Source organism: Lynx canadensis, chromosome F2, assembly GCF_007474595.2.
Source record: "Lynx canadensis isolate LIC74 chromosome F2, mLynCan4.pri.v2, whole genome shotgun sequence".
In the NCBI taxonomy this organism is placed as follows: Eukaryota; Metazoa; Chordata; class Mammalia; order Carnivora; family Felidae; genus Lynx; species Lynx canadensis.
In genome coordinates this window covers 39,206,909-39,227,067 of record NC_044320.2, presented here as the reverse complement: position 1 = coordinate 39,227,067, position 20,159 = coordinate 39,206,909, and the positions used below count along the sequence as shown (strand labels likewise).

The following is a 20,159-nucleotide window of genomic DNA, read 5'->3' as shown; positions in this document are numbered from 1 at the left end:
TTAATTAATGATCACACAAAGAAATATTGGTACGTAATTGTGCGATCGTGTGGCGCTGCGGTGAGGCACAGAGGAGGGCTTGTGGATGGGAGCAGCAGCGTTGGAGAGCCTGACCGTCTTGGTCTTTAACTGCGGAACTTAGTCCACTGACATTAACAATGTTAACATATTTTCCGGTCGCTGTTTCCGTTTCCTTCTCCTTTGCTGCCACCTTTCACGCGGACTGTGTTGCTGCTTACCTCTTTTCCTCTATTCCGCTGTTTTCCCCTGTGTCTGCTATTCTGGAAGTTATACTCCATTTCTGTTATTCTGGTTGTTCACTCAAGAAATGTAACCATGTAGGGGCGCCTGGGTGGCGCAGTCGGTTAAGCGTCCGACTTCAGCCGGGTCACGATCTCGCGGTCCGGGAGTTCGAGCCCCGCGTCAGGCTCTGGGCTGATGGCTCGGAGCCTGGAGCCTGTTTCCGATTCTGTGTCTCCCTCTCTCTCTGCCCCTCCCCTGTTCATGCTCTGTCTCTCTCTGTCCCAAAAATAAATAAACGTTGAAAAAAAAAATTAAAAAAAAAAAAAAAGAAATGTAACCATGTATACTCCTCAAAATTTAGAGTTAATAATATCGTTGCCTTTCTTTTGAACAAGTCCTTGAACTCCAGTCATTTAAAAAAAATTTTAGTGTCTTTTTGTTAATGTTTGTTTATTTTTGGGAGAGAGCACGTGCGTGATCGAGGCCGGGTGCAGGGAGGGAGGGAGACCGAGAATCCCACTGTCAGCACAAAGCCCGTGCTGGGCTCGAACCCACGAACAGTGAGATCATGACCTGAGCTGAAATCAAGAGTTGGACGCTTCACTGAGTGAGCCACCCAGGTGTCCCATTAATGTCCTTTTTAAAAGCTCCTAAACATTGATCTGTAAGTGTTTGCTTAGAATTACCTATATATTTGTGTCTCTCTTTGTGCATTATTCTCCTTTTTTCTGCAATCACTGTAGTTTTTATTTTAAAAATGGATATTTAATACCCAAATTGTAGAGGGTACATGATCATTTGCTTCCACACCTCAGACCTGTTGTGTGGGTTCACTCTTCTGAGTATGTATTTTAAAATTTCCTTTCAGGGTGCCTGAGTGGCTCAGTTGGTTGAGCATCTGACTTCAGCTCAGGTCATGATCTCGCAGTCCGTGGGTTCGAGCCCCGCATCAGGCTCTGTGCTGACAGCTTGGAGCCTGGAGCCTGCTTCGGATTCTGTGTCTCCCTCTCTCCCTGCCCCTCCCCCACTCATGCTTTGTCACTCTCTCTCTTTCTCTCTCTTTCAAAAATTAAAAAAAAAAACATTAAAAATTTCCTTTAGTGAGGTTCTGTTGGTGGCACGCTCTTAACTGCTTTTATTTGAAAATATCTTCATTTGGCTCTCATTCTTCAAAGATACTTCAATCCTAGGTTGACATTGTCTCTTAACACATTGAAACTCTCTTTCACCTACCTTCCCAGTCGTCGGTTGTATTGACATTTATTTGTGATTCACTGGGTCTGCAGTAGGTTTTGCGTTTCTACGTTCCAAATAACCTGTGTGTGACACTGAAGCTGCTGTCTGCAGACCACCCTTTTGGTAGCAGTGCTTTAGTGAACTCATGTTTGTGATATTAAATTCATTTTGTTAGAATCTTGCCCGTGTAGTTGAAACTTTTGCCTGTTAGTTTTTATTCTTCAGAAGGTATTGAACAGAACAAGTAACAGTTATGAGTATGGCTATAAGGAACAAACTTTAATAATAGAGAAATGCCATAGAGCCTTTCTGAAAATGTTTTAAAAATTAAGTTAGGAGGGGCGGCTGGGTGGCTCCATCGGTTGGGCGTCCGACTTCGGCTCAGGTCATGATCTTACAGTTTGTGGGTTCGGGCCCCGCGTCGGGCTCTGTGCTGACAGCTCAGAGCCTGGAGCCTGCTTTGGATTCTGTGTCTCTCCCTCTCCCTGCCTCTCCTCTGCTCATGCTCTGTCTCTCTCTCTCAATAATGAATAAACGTTAACAAAAATTTTTTTAAATTAAAAAATAAGTTAGTAAATCACAATAGAGACTTTCTTAGATTCTTTTGTTATTTTTACCTGAGCATATTTCTTTGCCTGTTTTTTTTTCCTTACTAGCAGTTTAGAAATTAAATGGGAATTTCTCAGATAATCTTAGTACATATTCTAAAGTATGTAAACAAGAATAGAATCTTAAAGATATTTATGTATTTATGTTAGTAACGGGTAGTTAATAATTTACTAGATAATCTTTTCATTTGTTCACTTTGAGAATATAGGTAGGGATTATGATCTTCAGAGGCTATCTACTTTCAAAGTAATCTGATACTGTTTTATAACTAAAAGTAACTATCAGATATTGACATCACCTTCAAGAATGTTCTCTTGCCTAGATTCATAGTAATGAATATTTATGACATACACTATAATCTTTCTCCTTTCCATATATAAACAATTCATCATTATTTCTTACCTTACTCAGAGAAGAAAACATTTCTTTAAAAAAAATTTTTTTAAGGTTTATTTATTTTTGAGAGAGAGAGAGACAGAGTGTGAGCAGGCGAGGGGCAGAGAGAGAGGGAGACAAAGAATCTGAAGCAGGCTTCAGGCTCTGAGCTGTCAGCACAGAGCCTGACACGGGACTCGAACTCATGAACCACGAGATCATGACATGAGCCAAAGTCAGATGCTTCAGCTGACTGAGCCACCCAGGTGCCCCAAGAAAACATTTATTATCTAAGAGATAGTTAGGTTATGTCATTGCATTTGATTTTAATTTGACAAGACTGTTTAAAAATTAGCTTTCAGGTTATACTTTTGCAGCTCCTGTTCTAGATTTCCAAGCTGTGTTTCAATTGTGAAGGTATATGTTGTCTTTAATTTCTTTAAAAAATTTTTTTTAATTTGTTTATTTTTGAGAGAGAGAGAGAGCAAGTGACAAAGCATGAGTGGGGGAGGGGCAGAAAGAGAGGGAGACACAGAATCTGAAGCAGGGTCCAAGCTCTGAGCTGTCAGCACAGAGTCCGACACAGGGCTCGAACTCACAAACTGTAAGATCATGACCTGAGCTGAAGTCAGACACTTAACCGACTGAGCCACCCAGGTGCCCTTGTCTTTAATTTCTGGTACTTGGTTTTGTTTGGGGATGTTTTGAATGTATTGCTATTTTTGTTAGAAAATTTTAACGATAAAGGAAAATATAACAACACTATTCTTGAACTGGATACAAAATTTGTATTCTAGTGGTTAAATCTGTTATTGACTCTTTCATTAGTAAAGATATTCTGTTTCATGAGTTTCACTTCTGCCTGATGAATAGCTACAGGAACAAAGTATTCTTATATATATTAAAACTAAACAGAGTAAAATAATATAATCACTTCAAACTGTCTTTCAAAGCATATCTTATGGTAATCCTCCTTGTTGGAATAGGATGGCTACAGGTAGGGACTAATAAACCTAATGAAGAGAGCAGCGTATCAGAACACAAAAAGACCATGCTTGCTGTATAAAAATGTTAATTTAGCCATTTTTGCACTTTATATTTTCTCTGGTCTTTTCCAAACGCCAGCCTTCTAACCCTGTAGCATGTGATACTTTTCTTACGCATGGAGTTTCGATCTCCATAGTCCATTCTAAACTAGGCTGCAGGCTAGGCCTGTCTTTTCATGTTCAGAGACCCAGAATATTCTTTAAGACATAAAAGGGAACATGCTTGTCCTCCCCATCCACACCCCTCATTCTCAACTCTCCCAGAGACTCTTTGGACAGCATTCCCCTAGCTGGCTTCCTCTAGGCGACCATCCTCTGCCACTGTCCAGACAGCTTTCTCATTAATTACATGGGCTGTATATTTGTGAGAGCATATAATGGTGCCTCAGCCTGAGGGTGAAAAATCAGAACCCAGCCAAGTCCATTGGGAGAACCCAGCCAAGTCCATTGGGAGAAATGGGAATGCTTCTGCTGGGGTGGCAGATCGGCTTCATTTTGCTTGCTCCAGTCACAGTGAGAGTGGCTATCTGGAACACTCCCTTGAAAAGAATTCGGAGCAAGTGCTAGGGGATTGGTTAGCAGAGTTCGTGGGATCTGTGAACTGGGTGCAGTGGCTTCTTGAGAGGAACCTGTTTACTAGAAAGAGCATGTGTGGCATTTAAAAAAAATATTTATTTATTTTGAGAGAGAGAGAGAGAGAGAAAGTGCATGGGGAGGGGCAGAGAGAGAGAAGAGAGAGAGAGAGAGAGAGGGATGGAGGGAGGGAGGGAGGGAGGGAGGGAGAGAATCCATCCCAGGCAGGCTCCACGCTGACAGTGCAGAGCCTGATGTGGGACTCAGTTCCGTGGGATCATGACCTGAGCTGAAACCAGGAGTCAGATGCTCAACCAACTGAGCCACCCAGGCACCCCAAAAACAGCATATATGACATTTGTGATCAAAGGATCAGTGATTGAGTCTCAGCTGAGCACTACGTGACCTTGTGTGGGGTTTCCTGTGCAGTCGGAGTGTGCTCATTTGCAGAATGCAATAATAGTCACACTTCACAGGGGAGGCAAGACTGCTCCAGTGCTATAAAATGGGACAGGTTAACGTGATGGCACTGTGGGCTACAAGGTGAATCAGGAGGGTCTCACTGAATTTGGGGAAAACATTTCTACATTTAAAAAATTTGCCTATTGAAACGTGGCACTCATGAAAGGTACAACTTTGATTTCACTGCTGAGCCTTTTTCCCTCACTGTGTGTAACCTGGACGTAGTCCCTTGGTTTATAGCTTCGGGAGTTTAAAACATTAGCCTAGAATATTAATTCAACACAAAGGGCCGAGAAGAGTGGCTCATTTTTGTGTGTTTGTTTCCTGGGACTGTCTGTTAATACTTAATTCTTAGTCATTGAGTCTGATACCCTAAAATTATTTGTGCTGTAATCTTTTGTCTCTCAAGATTTCCAGAAGTCTGTTACTCTCTGTGGTGTTAACAGTGTCATCTCCCTGCAAAGTCTTTCAGCTTCTCCCTGAGCCACTAGTACGGCAGAATTCTTTTTCACTCTGAACGAACATCCGGTTTGTTTTACTGTCTTCCCCACTAGACAATAAGCTACCTTGTGGTGTTTGTTGTAATATGGATGTGATGCTTAGCATAGTGCTTGGCATATGTTTGTTGCCTCATGGGTAATTTCTGAACTTCTGAACAATTGAATGAATTGCTTAATGAATGTTCTAGCATTCTGCATTTTACTTGGCTGTTGACGTGTTTGCCCCACTGAAATACTAATCTTTGGGACTAGGACCGTGTGTTATTCGTGGTTGTATAACCCAGTTTCAAGAAGAATGTTGGGAACATAATAGGTGAACTGATTTACAAAATTTCTTAGGCAAATAGGGTTTTACAATAAATCCAGTTTTTTTCCCAAAATATATTTACCACAATTGTTTGGATTGAAATAGCAAATGTCAGAAACGTATTTCAATATCAGAACAGGACCTTCTAGACAGGGGCTTATTTGAATTGAATAAGGAAGCACATTTGGATCAGAGTTCTAAAATTTGATTTAAAAATATTTCAAGCGGGGCGCCTGGGTGGCTCGGTCGGTTAAGCGTCCGACTTCGGCTCAGGTCATGATCTCACGGTCCGTGAGTTCGAGCCCCGCGTCGGGCTCTGTGCTGACAGCTCAGAGCCTGGAGCCTGTTTCAGATTCTGTGTCTCCCTCTCTGTCTGCCCCTCCCCTGTTCATGCTCTGTCTCTCTCTGTCTCAAAAATAAATAAACGTTAAAAAAAAAATTAAAAAAAAATATTTCAAGTAAAAAGTTCAAACTTTCATTTTGATTTGCCCATTGATGTTGGACCCAAGTGAAAGGCACAGCTGCCATTATTAGCTTAATTTTTTTTTTTTTCAAATGTGGGAATATAAAAGTTAGCCATCTAAAGGCACCTGGTTGGCTCAGTTGGTAGAGCATGTGATGCTTGATCTCGGAGTCCTGAGTTTGAGCCCCGCGTTGGGCATAGAGATTGCTTAAAAAAAAAAAAAAAAGTTGAAAAAAATTAGTCAACCATGTGAAAACCACATATCTGATTATAATTTATATTTATTTTTAAATTATTTTTAACCATTTTTACTGTGAATATTGCACACATATGGGAAATGCACAAAATATAAACAGCTCGGTTATTACCGAACAAGCAGTCATGTGTCTACCTACCACTCGAGTCTGACTATTCTCTTAAAGGTTGCCCTAGAGATTCCAACATAACATCCTGGACTCTTTAAAATCTCCCATTAACTGGTACTTTCATTCTTTTCCTGGGCAATGCAAGGATTTAAGATCAGTTCAGTTCCAGTGATCTGCTCTTGACTTACATGGTATTGTCTATTTTGAATCTATTTATATTTTGTAGTCATTATTATTGTTATTATCTTATCGATATTCACAGTTACCAACATAATTATCATTTCTGTTATTCTTCTTTCTTTGTACCTCTTCAGCCTTTTATCTGGCATCATTTTTCTTTTGCCCAAAGAATACCCTTCAGTGCTTCTTTACTGCTGAGCTGCTGGTGACAAATTCCCTCCGTTTTGTCCAAGAGCCTCTTTGTTTCATTTTTATTCTTGAAGGATTTTTTTTCTTGATACAAAACTGTAGGTTGGCATTTCTTCCCCAGCATTTTGAAGTTGGAACTCCATTGTCTTCTGCTTCTTTTTTTTTTTTTTTTTAATTAAAGCCAACCATCTGAATGTTTTCTTCTGTCTTAGCAACTCATTAATTTTCTTGCACTTTGTCTAATGGATGAAACTCATCCACTGTGTTCTTGATTTGGCTACTGCAGTTTCTCACTCTAGAGCCTCTGTATTCTTTTCAACTCAACTCTGTCATATCCTTCTTTTTATACCAGTTCCCTGCCAAAATTCTCCTTGTGTTTCTTCTTTATCCCCTTGATTTTCATAAGCATAGTCACTTTATTTATTTATTTATTAAAAAGATACTTTTATTTTTTTGATTTTTTAAAAAAGTTTATTTATTTTGAGAGACAAAGTGAGCACGAGCTGGGGAGGGGCAGAAAGAGAGGGAGAGAGAGAGAACCCCAATCAGGCTCTGCACAGTCAGTGCAGAGCCCGATGCAGGGCTTGAACTCATGAACCATGAGATCATGACTTGAGCCTGCGTCATTTGGACACTTAACCGACTGAGCCACCCAGGCATCCCTAGCATAGTTCTCTTTATTTAAAACAAAATTTTTTTTAATGTTTATTTATTTTTGAGAGACAGACACACAGAGCGCAAGCAGGGGAGGGGCAGAGGGAGAGAGAGACAGAATCTGAAGCGGGCTCTAGGCTCTGAGCTGTCAGCACAGAGCCCCATGCGGGGCTCAAACCCACAAACTGTGAGATCATGACCTGAGCTGAGGTTGGATGCTTAACCGACTGAGCCACCCAGGTGTCTCATCATAGTTCACTTTAAAGCACATGCTCATTAACTTCTATATCAAGAGTACTTATGTTTCTGTTGTCTGTTGTTTGTTTGTTTTAGTAAAACAAGTGGTATTGTATTGGATTTTCTGGTTTCTTTTTTTTTTTTTTTTTTTAATTTTTTTTTTTTTAACGTTTATTTATTTTTGGGACAGAGAGAGACAGAGCATGAACGGGGGAGGGGCAGAGAGAGAGGGAGACACAGAATCGGAAACAGGCTCCAGGCTCTGAGCCATCAGCCCAGAGCCTGACGCGGGGCTCGAACTCCCGGACTGCGAGATCGTGACCTGGCTGAAGTCGGACGCTTAACCGACTGCGCCACCCAGGCGCCCCTGGATTTTCTGGTTTCTATTATGAGAGTTTTGTCTTTCCTGTTCGCTGTATTTTGGACATTGCATTTGAAAAATTAAAAAAATAATTCAAGGCATAAGATGATCTCTTTCTCCTCCAGGATTTTAATAGCTTTTATTAGGGGTCTAGCAACTGGGGATTGCCTTTATCCAGTTTCAAGACTCAGATACTGCAAAGCTGGGCTGTGTCCCTCTAAAGGCTGGTCTTCTTCCGGTGTACCTTCCTCCAGTGGTGACCCTGCAGGTCTTAGGGCAAAGCCCTGGGGGATCTGCCCCCACCCCCACCCCCACCCGGCAGCCTCTTGATGCCCTGGCCCAGCAAGGCTGTCAGGGGTGCTGCTTAGGCTCTTAGCTCTTATCCATCTTTTCCAGAATCGACAAATGCCCCTGGGGTATTTCTGCCTTTTCCTGGATTTTGGACCAGTAATTCTCATTGCCTCATTAGCTGCCACACCTTCTCACATACGTGGGTATTTTGTTCAGATTTCCTAGTTGTCCTCAGAGGGACATTGGTTTGTATTACCTGGTTCACCATTATTGGAAGTGGCAGATTCCTTATTTATTGTTATTTCACTATGACATTTCTCTCCCAAAATACCTATTTCCAAGATTTGACTTGAATGCCCAGCCAGATTTACTTGTCATTGGTCAGTTTCTTTCGTTAACTGTTTTTTATTTTTTATTTTTTATTTTATTTTATTTTATTTTTTTATTTTTGGGACAGAGAGAGACAGAGCATGAACGGGGGAGGGGCAGAGAGAGAGGGAGACACAGAATCGGAAACAGGCTCCAGGCTCCGAGCCATCAGCCCAGAGCCTGACGCGGGGCTCGAACTCACGGACCGCGAGATCGTGACCTGGCTGAAATCGGACGCTTAACCGACTGCGCCACCCAGGCGCCCCTCGTTAACTGTTTTTTAGAGAAGCAAGTTCAATAATAATATTTTGTAACATAGTTTATATTAAAAATATTTTTGAAGTTTTAAATAATTGTCTCTAACTCTAAAAGCAGTATATGCTGATGTTAGACACTCTGGAAGATATGAAAAAAGGTAGAATGAAAATTAAAGGTACACGTCATCTACCTGGTTTGTATGTAAGTAACATTGTACACTTTTGCGTTCTTGGTCTGTGATTTATACTTGTGAACATATCACACATATAAATAATAGAATTGGAATCATATAACATTTTTATACTGTAGTTTTCATTTAACATACTATGAACATTTCTTATTGTTAACTTTTTTCAAAATATGGGTTTTTATCCTTAGGATTCTGTTATTTTGTAGTAATATTATTAAGCCCTTCTCCTATTTCTTTTTTTTATTTTTTTAATTTTTTTAATGTTTCTTTATTTTTGAGAGAGAGAGAAAGAGACAGAGAGAGACAGAATGCAAGCAGGGGAGGAGCAGAGAGGGAGGGACAGAATCCAAAGCAGGCTCCAGGCCCCGAGCTGTCAGCATGGAGCCCGATGCAGGGCTTGACCTCACGAATCATGAGATCGTGACCTGAGCTGAAGTTGGACGCTTGACCCACGGAGCCACCCAGGTGCCCCGCCCTTCTCCTACTTCTGTTTCAAGTTTTCATTATAGATAAATCTGCACAACAGTCATTTTTGGACACCACTTTTGTGCAAAGTTTTTTTTTTTTTTAATTTTTTTACATTTATTTATTTTTGAGAGGCAGAGAGAGACAGAGCACAAGTAGGGGAGGGGCAGAGAGAGAGGCATAGAATCCAAAGCAGGCTCCAGGCTCCGAGCTGTCAGCACAGAGCCTGACGCGGGGCTCGAACCCATGAGCTGTGAGATCATGACCTGAGCCGAAGTCGGTCGCTCAACTGACGGAGCCACCCAAGCGCCCCTTTTTGTGCAAATTTTTGGCGGTTGTGTAATTATTATTACCTCAGTGGGCTGGGGTGTTATTAAGGTGCTTTTATCGATGTTTTTAAAAAATGAGCCGATAATTACATTTAACATTTTCAGTGATTCAAACTACAGATATCACTGTTCACTTAGGAGCTGAAAAATGATTTAAGGGTATAAGCACTTTGGATCCCTGGAGAATATACAAGGGCCTGACTACTTAAGTAATTGGACAGAAGTTGAATTTATTTACATATGGAAGTAATCATTGTCAAGAACAAGGAAAAAATGTGTGATACCCCAGGAACACTTTGTCAATAGAATGGGAACAATTTGTATATGACCTACCAAAACAGACGAAGTCCAAAGGAGGTGAGCATTAGCTGAACAAGATCACAAATATGCCCACTCTTTATTTTACATTTAGCTCAGCTGTGTTCATTGCATCATCTGCTCCTGGAAAGTCCTATCATCTTCTTGGTTCTCATTTCTGGTGACATTTCATTCTTGGTCAGAACTGACAATTGGATAACTTCCATTTTCTCTCTTAGAGGAAGTCCTTCTTATCAGGTGTTCTTAGGGCTTTGACTTAATTTGGCCTTTTCCAGCTGATTCTGTGTAGTAACTACCATGGCTAGTCCTCCCCCGGCCCCTTTGCACAGACCTTGGTCCTCACAGATCACCCTGTCACCCTACTCTATTCACTATATACACCACCCACGGCATGCCACATTCCTGTCGGCAGTTGAGGTTTTAGGACACAGTAAATATGTGTCATCACACGTTTTTGTTATGAAAATTTCACCATGTGATGAAAAGAACACAATGGTGACTGGTCATAATGACCTTCCCATCACATTTTTATTTTATCTGTGTCCTTTCTCCCTGGACTGTCTCGTGAAGAACTAGGGCAGCTGGCAGGGCATTCGGCCCCAGGACTGTGGTCTGTGGCTGGGGAACAGAGAGAAGAGCCACAGGGCTGGCGGTACAGAGGAGACGATGACAGTGTGCAGAGAGCCGCAGGCACAGCCAGGAATCGGACCCAGGGCCTTCTGTGGAGCAAGAAGAACACCGAACCAGGAGCCAGAACTCAGCTGTCAGGAATGACATGAGCTGGAGCGAGCAGGAGCACCAGTAAGACTAGGCATCAGGCGGTCAGAACAAAACTGAGGGCAGGCCTGAACACCAAAGGTAGAATAAAAAGAGAGGGGCAGATGGACAAGTTAACGTGATTCTTTGGACATCCTGGAAATTCTTTCCAGTTCAGTGTCTCTAAAATCAGCCTCATCTTAGTCCCTCTGTGATCTCCCCTCTTATTTCTGATAATAACAAGATACATCCCGTCACCCAGCCTTGAAATCTCCAATCTGGTTTGTGTCCCTTTGTCTTTGCATTTAGTCACTTCCTGTCTCTAGTGATGCTGCCTCCACGTGGCAAGGCCTTGTGGTTCTAACCATGGCTCTTCCATTCTAGGACCTGAGGAAAGGTCCCATAACCTCTGAAAGTAACGTGTAAGACCAGGGTCTCAGCGCTGTCTTGAGAATTAGAGGGAAGTGGAGAAAACCTTGGTTACCCCTCAGCAGACCTTTGCACTGCTGTCCAGATCCAGGGCCTGCCTCCTGCCTAGCCTCCCTGCCTCTTCCAGCTTGATCTTCCTAATGACATGGCTCTAATCGTGTCTCATCCCAGCTTATGAGCTATTCATTAGCTATTAGCTTGAAGCCCCAGCTTCCTGTCCTGCCCCTGAGGACTCTTCACCATCCGGCCTCAACCTGCATTTCTCTTCTCATTCCCTTACATTTACCCTTCGTGTGCTGTGTTCAGTCACATCTAACTACTTGCTATATTCAGTACAGGCCCCATCCCAGTGGCCCTTCTCAGACTTGAAAGTGTTCTTTTCCACACTGCTCAGTTTCCAAAATCTTCCCGTCTTTCCAGCCCCTGTCCAAGTGTTCGCATCTCTGCTGTATCTCCCCATGACCTCAGTCTCAGCCTCAAGTTTCAGTAATACCTTTCTCTGAACTTCCATTAGTCTTGCTCTGAACTCTTGGCATGCTTACTGCTGTATGCTTTGTGTTACTTGGGCACATGACTTACTTAGCCTTGTATTCGGAGTCCTGGAGAATTCTTGCTAAGCACTTAGCACAGTGCCTATCTGTTGCTGCAGTTAGTAAATGTATTGTGATAAGTAAACTAGGCATGGGGATAATAACAAGCTGATTAAGAGCTGACAGTTGTTTTCTCCACTGAGTATTCTTAGCTCCCTTGGCAAGCATCAGTTGACCATATATGCATGAGTCTTTTCTGGGCTCTCAATTCTGTTCCATTGGTCCATGTGTCTGTTTTATGCCAGTGCTGCACTGTTTTGATTAGTATAAATTTTGTCATAAAATCTGAAATCAGAAAAAAAAAAAACCCAGAGAATTGACAGATACGTCGGAACTATAAGGACAGGGAAGCCACGGCGTAGCACTGGTTCAGATCTGGCAGCCAGGCAATGTTCCATGCCAGCCAGGAGCTTTTATGTGGGTCCCATGGAGGTGCGAAGAGGTAAGTGAACTAACGTGAGTGGCCATTGTATGCCAGTCACCCTTCTAGATGTTTTACATGATTTACTCATTTGAACCCCAGCCAGGTCACTGTCTTCCCTTTCTTGATATTCTTCATGGGCTTCTTGTTGTGCTTAGAATAAAATCCAAACTCTCTTAACACAAGCCCTATGGAATCTCTAAACGTGGCCTGCATTACCTTAACCAGACACTGCACTGCTTCTCACTCTGCCATCATCTGCTCTTACCTCCCTACTCTACCATTAGGTTAAAGCTTTGCCCATGAATCTCAGAGTTCCCTTTCCAACATTAAAACCGACCCAGTGCGGTAACAGTGACTATGCTGTCTTCGTGTGGTGCTTTGCTTTTTCAAACTACATTCTTAGGTTGTTTCATCTGATCTTACTTCAGCCCATAATCTTTGGGCTGCCTTTTTCAAAGACAAAAGTATAGAGGGAACGAAATGCCAGGAAAACTTGACAGTTTATCAAAGAACATCCTTGCCAAACATCACATGCCAGTTGTGGGACTAACTCATACCTTCCTTTAAGCTTTAGATGTGTTCTGAAAAGCTTTGTTCAAATAGAGTTTGGCTAAACACACTCTCCTTAAAATGTGCTAAGAAGTTTCTGGGATCTTTGAAGAGAAATAAGTGGTTCTGATAACCACTGTGGGGAGGATAATTGGATAGCAATAGGACTGAGAGTGACTTTTCACTATATACCCTTTTGTGCCTTAAGAAATTTTTTAACCATGTGCTTGTCAAAAAACAATCAGACCATATGAGATGATTTGGAACAAAGAGGAAGAAAAAGAATTATTCCAAATCCTACAATAATCCTAAAACAACCACCTTGGGATTGCCATTGAAAAATGAATTCTGGGGGCACCTGGGTGGCTCAGTAGGTTAAGTATCCAACTTCGGCTCAGGTCATGATCTCATGGTTCGCAGGTTTGAGCCCCGTGTCGGGCTCTGTGCTGGCAGCTTAGAGACTGGAGCCTGCTTCGTGGATTCAGTCTCCCTCTCTCTCAGCCCCTCCCTTGCTCATACTCTGTCTCTCATAAATAAATAAATAAAAAGGAAGGAAGGAAGGAAGGAAGGAAGGAAGGAAGGAAGGAAGGAAGGGAGAGAGAGAGAGAGAGAGAGAGAAAGAAAGAAAGAAAGAAAGAAAGAAAGAAAGAAAGAAAGAAAGAAAGAAAGAAAAATGGATTCTGGAGTGGATGTTTTATAGAGCAGACAACCTAACCCTCCCTTTGAACCTCTTCTGTAAATAGGTATTCCAAATACGACTTTTATAGTAGGATATGCTTTTATTTACTGTTGTTAGTAAAAGAATTTCCTTTATGTAATCTTCATGGTTGTTCATTTTATTCCATCCCCATTTGGACAAGAGTAATACACACAAAAAGGAGATAACAACCCAGTCTCATCTCAAGCCTCACCCAAGCTCTTAGCACACCTGCCCCTCTAGCCCCACCACAGTTGGTACACGTGTGTCGCATGCAGCAAGGATGGCCAGGAAGAATAAAGGAAATGCAGATGTACAAGTAGAATGGTCAGAATTTCCCAGTTGGTCAGATGTGGGGGTAAGGTAGATGGTAAGCTCAAAGATAATCAGGTTTCAAATATAAACAGGAGGCTAAGAGATTCCATTTTGGAATTAAAATTCCTGGATTCAGGTCTCATTTCTGCAGGTTGTTAGCTGCCTGATCTTCAGTAATGTTCTTAACTCACAGGCCTCGGTTTTCTCATCGATAACATGGGGATAATATAGCGCCTATTTCACTAGGGTTATTGGACAGCTTAAGAGAGAGACTCCACATAAAGAAGTTAGCATAGTGCCTGAATGTTTTCCCCTTTAATTATTAATGGTGATGCTGTTTTTAAAGGTAGAGAACATAAAAAGAGGAGCAGAGATGGGAGATGGTGATTTCCATTTAGACAAGCTAAGTTTGGAGTATCTGAGGGCTATGTATTCTGCAGTGTGCAGAAGGCAGAGATATGGGCCTGGGGTGGAAAGGGGCTCACCTGAGCTACAACAGGAGGAACCATCATGCCTCTGCCACTGTGACTTTGCATTCATTCTCTCTGTTCCCTACATGGTCTCAAAGCTCAGATCGTCTGACCCTCTGAAAATGTTTGATCGCCTAGAAGGACCTGTGGTTGCTTATCACGGTGCACTTGGCTAACTGGAGAGTTTGTGTTTTTCCAACCCCGGGCATCAGGGCTGCTGTGTATGATTGTGTGTGTTGCTCACTGTTCTAGGATGCCAGCCCCAAGGTGGGCAAGGGGTGAAATCTGGCTGTTTGCTATGCCCAAGCCATGAGCCCTTGGCTATGGACAGGTGGTGCTTCTGGCTTGGGAATGTTAGCCTGCTCCCGCAGGGGGGCTACCTGTTATTTGTTTCAATATTGTGAGCCTCTGTTGAAATTGAATTCCATATGGTCAGTTTGAGTTCCTATTATAAGGACCATATCCTTGGGGCACTTAAATTTTTTTCTTTCTTATTGCAGATTATCAACGCTGTGGTACTGCTGATTCTGTTGAGCGCCCTGGCTGACCCAGACCAGTATCACTTTTCAAGTTCTGAGCTAGGAGGTGACTTTGAGTTCATGGATGATGCCAGTAAGTACATCAGATAGCAGTTGTAGATATTTTGGTACTTGCAAGGGCAGGGAATCCTGCTTCCAGTTCTTCCTGTTAAATTACAAATATTGATTCATGGGCCATTTGAACTGATACTTCACTTTCTTTCCATCGTTACAAATCAGATCAACAAATATTTATATGCTACGTGTGCTCTGCCTCTGTTCTAGGTGTAAGAGTCTAAATAAGGTCTCTTTTGTTTTTTTCTTTTTTTTCCTTCTTTACATTAACTTTCTCGTTTTTTAAATTAATGCTTTGTCCTGGTCTTTCTACCCTGGGCCTTTTGGCCTTTTTTAGAGGATGGGGAGTAAATGGCAGGAAACAAGGTCAAAAGAGTCATGCGTACCTTACTGTATCTTCTATTACTTTCTGTATTTCCCTGTCTTCTAGGAGATGATCATTTTCCATTCCAGAAACTGTGTTGCTCATTATTTAGTGGACTTAGCCCTTTCTCCAATAAATAGAAACACACACAGGGATGTGGGTGTGGGATATGCCAGAAGGAGGCTAGGCACCCCAGTTCTAAGCTCATGGGCATCTTTTATAATTACAGTCACACTGTGTCCACACTAACTGAAAGGGGCAGTGCTGTGCATAATCCCAAACAAAAGATCATGCAAATTTAGTTCTCTTTGGCTTTGGAGAACTTTAAATGCATTAAAAAAAATGCTGGGGCAAAATGAGTAAGGTGGGGAGACAGTGACTCAAGATGCAGTTTTAGGGATAGACCGGGAACATTCGGAAGACGTTGAGGCTTGTGGGTTCTGTTCTCAGAGTGATAAAAATGCTTTTCAGTGGTTTTTAGTAATTCAGCAGTTATGTGCTGATGTGTGTTTTACGGAGATCCCTTTTGTCACTGAGTGGAGGATGCATTTAGGAGATTGCGGGGGGAGTGGGGGGGTTCCCTGTGATCCAGACTGTACTGAGGATGAGGAAGAGGGTGGGTTTGGAGGTAGGATTGAGAGAACTTGCTGGTATGAATGAAGAAGGAAAGTGAGGAATCAAAGATCATCCCTGCTTTTCAGCTTGAGTAAAAGAGCTGATCTTCACTGGGGTGAGAGAGAGTCTGGGGTCAGGAGATAAGAACACACCTGGGGGGAGAGGACTCGACTTTGCTTTAAGTGACTCACCTGGGGGGGGGGGGGGCTTGACTTTGCTTTAGGTGACTCACCAGGGTCATTAGGAGTCTAGGCTCTGAAGCAGAAGGCTGAGCGTGCCGTGTATTAAATGTTAGCATGGGCTAGTTACTTACCTTTCTGTGTCTTCCATTCCTCCTTCTGAAAGAGTGGTGATCATAGTTGCCTCACGGGATCATTGCAGTGATTAAATCAATTAGTGCATGAAAAATGCTTAGAATGGGGTCTGGCCCATAATAAGTGCTCAGTATATTTTGCTGCTTTACTAGCCATTCTTATTTAGGTATGTTACAGTTGAGACACGAGCTGTCTTAAAGTGCAGAGATTAAAAAGTGGTTGGTTATGTGACCCTATAACCCAGAACTCAGATGTCTGGGCTGATACAAATTTGAGGACATCAGCCTAAAAGTGGTATTTATGTTAAGGACATAGTAAAGAGAAAAGTAAAGTGGTCCTGGATTGAGCCCTGTAGGAGCCCCAACAGTAAATGTCAGAACATTATATTCTCCTGGGGTTTGGAACCTTCTCAGACTGAGACCTGCTCCTTCTCTCTATTTTGAATAACCCTGTTACTCTTATGGATTCTCCCAGAAAGGCTAATGAGTTCCATTAATATTAAATTAATATCTCTGTCTTCCTTCCCCTGAGCTAAAAGACTATGTAAGCTATAACTATGTTTGATTGACATTTAAAAACAAATGATCTTTTACCATTGCGAGTAGCAGGATTTCCTTTTCTAAGGTAATTGAGGTTAGAAAAAGAAGTTTTAAATGATACGGCTATCGTTCTCTCTGAATTAAACAGTAACACTATATGCCTTGTTCTAATTGCTCGAGACTAAGCTGGGTAATGAGTTTCTGACCGTATAGGCTTAATTTAGCTGTCTTCAAAGGCTTGCTGGTACTTAAGACTTTAAAATAGTAATTGTTCTCTAATGTCCTGGATATTAGTTCCAGTGCATTTGAGGTCTCACTCATATTTCATATATTTGAAAAAAATGAATGAAGAGTTTGTAATTACGTTTAGGACTATCAGTCATTTAAATCTCATGGTTATAAAAAAGGTACAGAAGAGTGGATATTCACTTGAGTGAATCTTTTTTTAACTTCTTTCCTCTTACATTTCCTTTTCACATGTTTTGATCTCCTTTTGAAAATAAGTTTGTAAGTAAAAGTTCACTGCGTTTGACAAGCCTTTGTATATTTAACTCACATATGAATAGAATTAAATAGTCCTGGAAATGGGTACAGTCAATTGCTTTAAATTGTGCTTCAAAATTATGGAATATAGCAATTTTAAGTTGATACCTTTTCGGAATGGTGGTGGCCATCTGAAGATTTTATCCAGAAGGACGAAGCAGGAATAATGTTTCACTTTTCCTTATGATATTTTCCTAAAATGATCTGGTAGAAGAAGGTGTATTATTTAAATCAAAATGAGGCGTATGGGAGAATCCACTGGGATAAAGAAAGAAAACATGAGGATTTCTCTTAAAAAAAAAAATCTGGCCCTTTAACATTTGTATTTATATATATATTTTATATGATGTAAAAGTATTAGTGATAATACATATTTATAATTTATGAATGTATATTTCTTATGTGACATGCCCATCCCCTCAATTGTCTCTACTAAGAATGAGTAAGGAACTGTCATTGATCAGAGGAAACAAAGGAGATACGGCTAAATGTAGTATGGGCTTCTGGAACAGAAAAAGGACAGTAATAGGGGAAACAAGTGAAATTCACATAAGTGTTGTAGTTTATTATAGCATTATAGGAGTGTCAATTTCCTGGTTTTGACCATTACTCTGTTTTTGATGATAAATGATTACTATTAGGGGAAGCAAGATGAAGGGTATATTTGAACTCTACTGTTTTGTTTAAAAAAAATTTTTTTTTTCTTAAAGTTTGTTTATTTTTGAGAGAGAGAGCAGAGGAGGGGCAGAGAAAGAGGGAGACACAGAATCCAAAACGGGCTCCGGGCTCTGAGCCATTAGCACAGGACCCAGTGCGGGCCTCGAACCCACAGATTGTGAGATGATGACCTGAGTCAAAGTCGGATGCTGAACTGACTAAACCACCCAGGAGCCCTGAACTTTCTACTGTTCTTGTAACTTTCCTATAAGTCTCAAATGATTTTGGAATGATTATAATCTATTGATTTAGAGGACTAAGGATAATGATTGAAAAGCATGTATGTGTAGCACACTATATTAGACACTCATAACTTATTTTGGGTAGAAGTAGGCTTTGTAGCATTTCATTTTATTTGTGAAATTTTAGTGGATTGGCAAAGAACTGTGACTAGAAGTGTCAGGGCTGTGCAGAGTGTCAAACAACAGATCATTCAAATTAATTTCTGATTAATTTTGCAGCAGATTGGTCTTTCTAGTCAAACATAGTTTTATTTACCAAATGGACACACCTGGCCTAAGGAAGGAAATGGCCATAAAACTAATCAAGAATGGATGGTTACCATATATGGCCATCTGATTTAGGATAAAGACACCACCGCACTTACTGGAGAAAGGATGAGCATTTTGATAAATGTCCTGAGTGTAATCAATCAGGGGAAAACGGGTACTTCACAAAAGAAGATATCCATATGACCAATAAGCATATGAAAATACCCTCTGCTTTATCAGTTGTAAAGGAAACGCCAGTTACAAGCACAGCAGTGAATCACCACACTCCTCCAAAATGGCCAACATTAACAGAACTGATAATACCACCTGTCCATCAGGATGTGGGACTATTGGAGCTCCCAGCATGCTTCTGGAAGTGTAAATCATACAACCACTTGGGGAAAACTAAAGCTGAACATACATCTATCTACTCTGTGACCCTGTAGTTCCATTCTTAGATCTGTACCTTGCAGAAAATAATGCTTGTGTCCATCATAAGCCATTTATAAAAATGGTCATAGTGGCTTTATTTATAATAGCCAAAAATTGGAAACAGTCCAGATTCCCGCCAATGGTAGAATGGACAGAAACGGAGTGATCAGAGATGAAACAATACAAGCAAAAGGAGTGATGGGGATTCACTATACTTTTCTGGGTGTTAGAAAGTTTTGATTAAAAAAAAACTAAGAAATGGAAAAAAAAAAAGAACAATCAACTAGGGCTTTCCATATGGCTCTTGGCACCACAGTGTAGAGCTCTCCTTGCCCTGTCATTTGGAAAGGGCCCCAGGCTGCCTACCTGCTGTCTATTCACATACCCCAATACAGGCTTGGCAGTCAGTCTACACAGCTTGTCCACTTGTGCATAAAGATCCCAACAGTCTTGAGGAAATAGACCTGCATGTGCAACAGCAGGGGAAGCCGGCCCATAGGAACCGTCTGAGCCCTTTATTTTCATCCATCCACCTTCCCAGTCTCTTATCTGTGTATTTATCTTTTACATCATATGACTCAAAGGGTTGCATATTCTATGCTTTGACTATATCTCGCTTATTTTTTTAATGTTTATTATTTGTTTTTGAGAGAGGGAGAGGCTGCGTGAGTGGGGGAGGGGCAGAGAGAGGGAGAAAGAATCCCAAGCATGGGGACATGCAGCTTGATCCCACGAACTATGAGATCACAACCTGAGCCAAAATTGAGAGTTGGATGCTTAACCAATTGAGTCCACCCCTTGCTTTTTTTTTTTTTTTTAAGGATACTTCCAACGAATATTTTCAAGAAGACCTTTTGTAACAATGTAGATGTAAGAAGACCACTAGGGATAATGAAGGGACGTGGATAATCAAGGCCAGCTATTGTTATCCCTAAACCTGAAGGAGGGGTAGGTAGGAGGCTGTGGTTACTGGAGCTGGGAATGAGAGACTCCTACAGGGTTAACCTCCTCATTAGGAGCAGTGACCTCAGGTCTAGGCCCACGGCCAACCCAAGGCAACGTCACCTTCCCTCTGATCTCCTGTCTGGGCTTCTCGTTGACTGAACTCCACAAAAGCCAGAGGGTAAGGGAGGCTGTTGATGAACCATGCACGTCTGCCTTCTGGGGCAGAGAACGGACTGGATGGTGAAAGGCGAGTGGAAGGCTTCTGGTAGAATCATTCACCTGCGTACCTGGATGTTCCTGTTAACCAAACTACTTTGCTGGGTGTGCGTTTCTCCCCTTTGCCTACAAGAATAAAG

General features: G+C 41.6%; 1 protein-coding gene across 1 annotated transcript in view; it reads left to right on the top strand.

Annotated features, from left to right (window-relative positions):
• The window catches only part of LAPTM4B (lysosomal protein transmembrane 4 beta), a 79,662-nt gene that overhangs the window by 17,350 nt on the left and 42,153 nt on the right, over positions 1-20,159 (top strand). Inside the window, exon 2 of the mRNA XM_030304049.1 lies at positions 14,751-14,862. Coding sequence (XP_030159909.1) covers positions 14,751-14,862 — 112 coding nt within the window. The remainder of the gene's footprint in view (positions 1-14,750; positions 14,863-20,159) is intronic.